This window comes from Balaenoptera ricei, chromosome 4 (genome assembly GCF_028023285.1).
Source record: "Balaenoptera ricei isolate mBalRic1 chromosome 4, mBalRic1.hap2, whole genome shotgun sequence".
Classification (NCBI taxonomy): domain Eukaryota; kingdom Metazoa; phylum Chordata; class Mammalia; order Artiodactyla; family Balaenopteridae; genus Balaenoptera; species Balaenoptera ricei.
This window is the reverse complement of record NC_082642.1, coordinates 273,042-281,381: the sequence shown is the minus strand read 5'-3', so window position 1 is coordinate 281,381 and position 8,340 is coordinate 273,042. Positions and strand designations below refer to the sequence as shown.

The 8,340-nt window shown below is 38.0% G+C and overlaps 1 protein-coding gene and 1 non-coding gene across 2 annotated transcripts in view; one reads left to right on the top strand and one right to left on the bottom strand.

The window, feature by feature from the left end:
• Positions 1-831: 831 nt before the first annotated feature.
• MLF1 (myeloid leukemia factor 1) overlaps positions 832-8,340 on the top strand; it is a 35,747-nt gene continuing 28,238 nt past the window's right edge. The window contains exon 1 of the mRNA XM_059921833.1: positions 832-995. Within this exon, the coding sequence (XP_059777816.1) occupies positions 949-995 (47 nt within the window). The 5' untranslated portion in view covers positions 832-948. The remainder of the gene's footprint in view (positions 996-8,340) is intronic.
• TRNAW-CCA (transfer RNA tryptophan (anticodon CCA)) lies at positions 6,974-7,046 on the bottom strand. The gene has a single exon. It is a non-coding gene; the product is annotated as a tRNA-Trp (tRNA).

Sequence of the window (8,340 nt, the reverse complement as noted above, 5' to 3'; positions counted from 1 at the left end):
TGCCATAAACAGATGGCTCAGATATAAATATAATTAAAGGAAAAATATACAGTAATGGCATTTTAGTTGGCTATGGCTGTTTGCTGCAGGCCTTGTGCCTGAGTCCTACTCTGTTAAGGAATGCTGGAGAAGGTGTTAAAGACATACCAGCATCAAAGTGAGACTTGCTTCTTGAAATAGGGACTGGAAAGAGGATGGAAGAAAGCAAAGTTCTCATCTTATTTTTAAATAACATGTCTTCGTAAAACTTAAGCATTTCCCACTCTGGGAAACACTGCTTTCAGTTCAGGCTCACAAAAGGCAAATATTGTTTGTTGAAATCTGAGAGGCCTCATCCCATTTCCCTCAAGTACTGGGTACACTATTTACTAACTGTACTCAAAAACTTTTTGCATATCTTTTCTTATTATTTGTTCACAGCGTCCGACCAACCACCACAGAGAGTTTCGGATATAGGACTCTGCTGTGGATCACAAAATGTGGCCGGTGAATGGGTCTTTGGATGCCATTTAGCCTAAATCTTGACCCATCTCCATTTTCCCGAAAAGAGACTTGGGTTTCGAGGCCGAGGGGGATTTGCCCAAGGTCACACAGGGGGTAGACTGATTTTTGTGTTCCTGCAGCCCAGAGAACAAGCTATCTCGTGCTACCGGAGGCTTCACGATGGGTTGCCTGGCTGGCGCGTGGCCAAACTTCCAGTCTCCTGTGTTGATGGCGGTTGCCATGGCAGCGGCACATTGTTTCCCCGCCTCATCTTTGTGACGTTATGGGACCAGCGTCCAATGGGAAAGCAGCTCCGCGTCAAGCACCGCCTTTCCCGACGGGCACGGCCTTAGCGACTGGGAGACAAGCGTTGACAGTGCTGGACCGGCTGGCTCGGGTCGCGGCCGCGGCATTACATCGTTTTCCAATCTGTCCGCAAACGCCGCCGCCCGAAACAGAGCCAGGATGTTCGGGATGCTGAGCAGCAGCTTTGAGGATGATCCCTTCTTCTCGTGAGTGTCGGCGGGCCGGGAGCCGGCGGTCGCGCGGGAACTCGGGGATCTTGAGCGGAGCTATCTTAAGGGAAAAGAGTCAGTTAAAACTCCAAAGAGGGCGAGAGGGAATTCGAGTGACTCCAGGAGGCAACTTGAGGGAGAGGAAGACTTGGGGGGCGTGAGAGGGAACGGAGAAGATATAGGGGCGTGTGAGGGAGAGGAGAGGAGGATTTCGGGACGTGGGAAGGAGGGGAGAGAAATTTACCGGGCGTGAGGTGGGGGGAGGTCTGTGCAGGCTTCCCCGCCCAACAAACCCGTGTGCCGGCTGCTCTCAACTTGGCCAGACTTCAGATACTTCCCGCCCCCCAACCCCTGTGCTTCTGGTGTTGGGAGTCCCGCCTTCGCAGCCGCAGAGGCTTTGCAGGTGACGACGGTAACTGCCCTCTCGGTGGAACTTCTGCAGAGAATTGTACTTACAGGACCCTTTCCACACCTGCTTCTATTCCAAATGAGGGGCAGGGAATGTTTAATAAGTATTCGAAAAAGGAAACTTTTTTTTAAAACAGTATTTTCCATAATACGTGCTTATAAGAGCACTTGGAGAGTTTTGCTGTCTCTCCCTGGAAGTGGTTGGATATTGCCAGGTGCCCTGTTTGTTTCCTTTGCTTGCTTTGTTACAAAGCTAGCCTTGTTTGGAGAGAGACTCCTCTTTCTGTCAAAAGTACAAATAGGACAGGGAAGCAGAGAGAGGTGCGCTGAACACCTCAGGTAAACAAGTGCCAACCCGGTGAATGGTTCCGAGTTAAATAATATGATGCCTTAAGACGAAGGCATCCAGAAATTAGTTGTTTCATTATGATCTAATTTTCTGGTTTTTGCTGTGTCTTGTTTTTTCTTTAGTTCTTCCTCTGTCGATTATATAAAAGTAATAACACAATCTAGTGATCCCTAAAACAGGAAGATTTGTGTTACTTTTTTACCCAAGTGTTTTGCCAGTTTGAATTTTGACTTGCTGTCCTAATTTATTTTGATCACTTAAATTCTCTATCTATGCAACTTGGGGACTATCTTTTAAAAAAGTTAAAATGTTAACAGTTTACTACTTCGATTTTTTTGTTTGTTTTTAAAGAAAAATATTGTATTGGCTTAAATGTATTAGTACTATATTAAAACCAAGTAACATAAGAGTAATAACTGAAAGAAAATTAACAGTAGAAAGACGAAATGATTAATTTAGAAAAAATTAAATGATTAATATTTTATTCTAAAGATTATTCATTATAATTAAGGGGTGTATGGACTCCAGCAAATTTATCATGCTGTTTTAACTTGTTTAGGAGCAGTTGGGACGTTTATGACCAGTGTCATTTTAACAGATTTCAAATTTTGTATTATGATTTGCTCTTTTAAAAGCCTCTGAGAGTAGGGACTAAATATATCCTTAGATTAGTTGAGCTGTTGAAGTGGGTCTTATGTAATTGTGATATCAGTACAATGGGCGACAGTTAAGAAGATTATGACAGACAACTTTTGAGTTGTATTGTCTTTGATTATATCAAAAGAGCAATGAACTAAGCTAAACCATGAATGTATAATTAGTACCTTCTTTAAAACATCTAGCAAAAGTGTAATTTAAACTCTTCGGTGACGCTTTCTGAGCAAAGGCAATGAACCCAAGAGTCAGGGTCAGAAATAGTAACAGACCACAAATAGTAGGCATACATCAAAGAACACTCTTCCCCTGGGCTTAGGATGGATAGGACCATCAGTTACATGTCAGTAGGTTTTTCAGTCATCATTTTCTGTAGCCTTCTTCAAATGCAGGCAGCCATATCTTAGAAATCTGGGATAAAATTAATTAACTTTATAAAACTGACTTATAATTTCTTTGCTCCACAATTAACAATATAGAGAATAAACATAATTAGGGGAGACAAGGGAGAAAGAGAATGTGAGTTTATATTTATTTCAAGTAATGTGTCATTTGACCCACCCCTTTTACCCGAACCGCAAACAAAATGGGAATCCACTACTTAATATAAGTCAAGCATAAGGAATTGATAAAGGTGACAGACTCCTTATTAAATCATCCACTGACCTTAAGGAACACAGAAGGGTTCCATACCCACCATCTTTTATATAAATATTATCCCTATTGCTAACATTATGTGTCTGGTCATTGGGTTCCCTAGTGGCTATTTTAATGTCTGACATGTAGAAAGTATTCAAGAGATATTGTTTAGTGACAATCTGGTGTCTTTTACTCTGTCTTGTAGTTAATGTGGTATTTAGTTGATTGCTGGATTGCTGAAAGTAGTTACAGATGGTCCCCAATTTACGATGGTTCCACTTAAGATTTTTCAACTTTACCATGGTGAGAAAACAATACACATTCAGTAGAAACCATACTTTGAATTTTGAATTTCAGTCTTTTCCCGGCTAGCGACACGTGGTACAATACTGTCACAAGGTAGGCAGTGGCAGGGGCAGTGAGCCTCAGCTCTGTCAGCCACGATCACGAGAGTGAACAACGCATCACTGACAACCATTCTGTTTTTCACTTTTAGTACAGTATTCAATAAATTACACGAGGTATTCAATACTTTATTATAAAATAGGCTTTGTGTTTGATAGTTTTGCCCAACTGCAGGCTAACGTAAGTGTTCTGAGCACGTTTAAGGTACACTAGGCTAAGCTATGATGTTTGGTAGATGAGGTGTATTAAACGCATTTTCGACTTACAGTTATTTTCACCTTACGATGGGTTTATCAGGATGTAACCCCATCACAAGTAGAGGAAGATATGTATTTGCTTTCAACAGGTGCCATTGTCGATGTTGGCACTTTCTAATTTAAATACTACCATTTTCTAAATAATTCATTAGTTCAGAATCAGGGATATTAATAATAAGCACACTCTACTAATTTACTAATTAAAAGTGGGCAGACAAAAAGTATATACTTCTTGGATATGAAATTAGAATTATTAAATAAATTGAGACTAGTAAAATACAGTGTCAAATTGTCAAACACTTAAGAGATTTGAGTAAAAGACAAAATCTAGTTTTGAATTCAAATATATTCATTTTTAATGTTTACCTTCCTATAATAGCACATATTAAATGTTTCATCAGAAAATTAAAGGGAAACTTCAAAAGTGATATTTTAAAGTTCGTTGTTTTATTATATATTTGGGACATTTTTGGTGTTATAATATGTTTCAGAGCTCAAGTTATTTCAGTGAAAATTGCCTCACAGTATACATTCACATACACCTTTTTAAACAAATAATACTTGTAATTTGGTTAAAAACACAAAGGCTAAAAGCTAGCACTTCCTGGCATGCAGTTTTCTCTCAAGAATACTACTTTCTCCTCCCGTTTGCATTTTCTTAAGAATAGAAACATGCCAGTATGGACAGAAAAATTAATTTGAGAATAAAATGGTTTTGGCATCTATCCTACACCCTAAAAAACATTGATTATTAAATGTAAAAGTTTACATATATTTAGTACAATCTAGAAACTTCTGCTTTATACAGAAACATGAACTTCGAATCTTCTGAGCTACAGAAATGAAATTCTGATCGTGCAAGTCTACAAAGAATAGCTATGTTACCACTTATCAGCTGTTAGACATTAAACAGCCTTTAATAAGGCAAATCAGCCTTATTTTTCGTTGTAAATTGTTAGCATTTCTTTAAGCCACCCAAACTCTTCATGTGGGCCCCATATCGTGATGACCAGTCTTTGGTTAAAGAAACCCTGCATATATTCTTAGGATGTTACTTTTTCTGTCTCCTCACTCTCATCAGGGGCTAAAATTTACATATCTATAAACTCTATTTTTAATTTTTAAAAATTTATTTATTTTGCACTTTGGAGGTAGTCAGAGGACACTGCTTTGACCTATTTACTGAGTTGAAAGTGAATGTATTACACATACAAGACAGGCATTGACTGATATTTTCTTGATTGAGAATATTGCCACGGCAGAAAATAAAACAAAATCACCTCATTAAATACACTAGACTGTTCATTCGGGGCATTCTTTGGCTCGTTAAGTACGAACTATTGAGTTAGGAGCCAAGGAGCACAACACAATTATGACATAGTCAAAGAATGCCATGTGGTACCATCTGATCATATCATAATGCTTAGTTCTATCAATGACTTTGTAAGCATTCACACAGAAGTAGGGGAGTACCTACAGGATGGGAAGGAGCCATAGTCATTCCTACATCTCTACACCACCATTTTAAACTGTGCTTCTAAACAGTAGGCAAATAAAATTGCCTATGAAAATGTAATTCATTCTTCAAGTATTTCTTAGTTTTCTACTATATGCCCAGCCCCATGGACTTTGTTATAAATTTGTAGAAGTCTTGGTCCATGCCCTAAAAGATTCTCTTATGAAGGTTGTATGCATTATTTCTAGTGTCAAAAATATATCATCTGATCTATTTTCTTTATGGACCCATACACCTTACTGAGACTAGGAAACATTTTTTTGTGATCAAAGACCCATAGCAATCTGCTTATGCCACTACCATGTATAATGGAAGGAAGGAATTTCCCTTGATGAATGGGACTGCCATTAGTTATCTAAGTTATCTAAGTTATCATCTAGTTATCATCTTAGTTATCTAAGACCCTTGTGTAATAAAGAATAGTGTACTGCTTTTTTACTTAGAAGCACAAATATCTATATTCTTGTACAGGCCAGTAAAATTGTAATTCTGGTAAAATATATATATTACATGTATATATATATATATATATATATATTTATTATATATATATATATACAACATATATATTTGAGAGAATCTTGGAAAAAAAAAAACTTATTCTGAAGTGAAACATTACCAGCCCTTAAAAAAAAAAACACTTTTATGTTGAGGTTATCCCAAGAGACCCAGAATCAATCTAGGAGTTAAGATTTTTTTGTGGGGGGAGGGGCAACAATTTTTCCTAGCTTCTGATAGGTAAATATAATGGAGTAGAAAACATATGTTTGGTGCCAAATTTCATTCTGTTTGATTGTGGTTTGTGTCAACAATGCTGAAAGAAGTAGTATGGCCATCATAATAGTATAAGTAAATTTTTCCTCATTTAAATGAAAATGCATTCTCATGGAAAATCTGAAGACTGTAGAAAATTTGGTAAAGGAAATCATGCAACCCAAGATTTTAGCTACTATCATTATTTTGGTGTATTTCGTTTCTATTTTCCATATATGAATTTTTTTCTCCAAAATTGGAACCAAACTTTATGGTTATAAATATACTGTTTTGGCTTCCCTGGTGGTGCAGTGGTTAAGAATCTGCCTGCCAATGCAGGGGACATGGGTTCGAGCCCTGGTAGGGGAAGCTCCCACATGCCGCGGAGCAACTAAGCCCCTGCGCCACAACTATTGAGCCCACGCGCCTAGAGCCTGTGCTCCGCAACAAGAGAAGCCACCGCAATGAGAAGCCTGCGCACCGCAACGAAGAGTAGCCCCTGCTCACCGCAGCTAGAGAAAGCCCGCGCAGCAACAAAGACCCAATGCAGCCAAAAATAAATAAAGAAAATAAATAAATTTATAAAGATAAATATACTGTGTTTTTCCTCAACATATACCATAAGCATTTCCCTAGTCTTTAGGTATTCTTTAAAGCATGAATTTAGTGGATGCAAAATATTGCATCCTGTGGATGTACAAAGAATATTTTTCATATAAATCTTTAACCACATTTCAAGTTATTACTTTAGACCAGTTTATGTACACAGTATGACCAATTTATAGGGTATTAGCTTTGTAAAGTGTCATCATATTTCTAGTTTATTTTCCTAGAAAACTGAAACATTAATTTTCTTTCTTTTTTAAAAAATATTTATTTATTTATTTATTTGGCGGCACCAGGTCTTAGTTGCAGCATGCGGGATCTTTGTTATGGCCTGCGGGATCTTTAGTTGCAGCATGCGGAATCTTTAGTTGCTGCCTGCGGGATCTAGTTCCCTGACCAGGAATCGAACCTGGGCCACCTGCATTGGGAGCATGGAGTCTTAACCGCTGGACCACCAGGGAAGTCCCAAAACATTAATTTTCAAAAGAGAACAATATGAATAAGTAGAAAAATATAAAAACTCTTCCTACCGGAGAAAACAAACTCTATTAGATTAATTTTTAAAATATTAAAATAACTTCTTGCTACCACAAGAGATTTTCCCTTTGTTAAAAAAAAAACAAAAATTCAAGCTTGAACAGGAGAAATCTTAAAGTCCTATTTCCAAGCAGCTGCTGTTTTGGGTAGACATGAGTTGAACTCACTTCAGGGTCCAGCCGGGTTTCTTCCTGAATGGTTCAGACAGGTGCAAAAGCCAGACTGTGAGCCCACTTTTGTCTTAATGCTTTTTCCGACAAGCATGTCAATAAAAAAATTAAGATTTAAAAAAAATTTTTTTATGTATGTATGTATTTATTTATTTATTTATGGCTGTGTTGGGTCTTCGTTTCTGTGCGAGGGCTTTCTATAATTGAGGCAAGTGGGGGCCACTCTTCATCGCGGTGCGCGGGCCTCTCACTATCGCGGCCTCTCTTGTTGCGGAGCACAGGCTCCAGATGCGCAGGCTCAGTAATTGTGGCTCACGGGCCTAGTCGCTCCGCAACATGTGGGAATCTTCCCAGACCAGGGCTCGAACCCGTGTCCCCTGCATTGGCAGGCAGATTCTCAACCACTGCGCCACCAGGGAAGCCCCAAAATTAAGATTTTTTTTAGCATTTGCTCTATGTATAAATATACCTACTCCTATTTAAATAAAGAGAAACCTGGGCAACATTTTAAATGAGCCACATTTAGTTGCTGCATTTTTAACCCAATTATAATGCAATCAGAAAAATAAATCTTACTGAATGTTATGTTTCTATAGGAAAATAATAGCTATTTAATACTCATTTATTCACTGAGCAAAACTAGTATTCCCTGAAGTATCTTTCTTCATGCAGTTGAATGTCATCCACGTATCTAAAGGGAAAGTTGACTGGTTTTCTTAAGTAACTGCATATTAATTAGAATGAACATTTTAATCTTCATACTTGTACCCATATTCTAAGCTCTAAACGTCCAGTGAGTATAGAGATCTCAGCAAAATGACTCTTTTTTGAATCATCCATTTTAAAAACATCAGATGGTACGAAATCCTTTAACTCTACGTAGTTCTATTTCTTTTTTATTCTTTAAAGATTTTTATGAAACATTTTGAATATATACTACTAAAGTGTAACAGTATAACAATACTGCATACCCCTCGCCCAGAATTTCAAAATTTACACCTGCTTTACCCATCTCTATCACTGCTGCTGTCTCCAAAGTGTTTTGTTT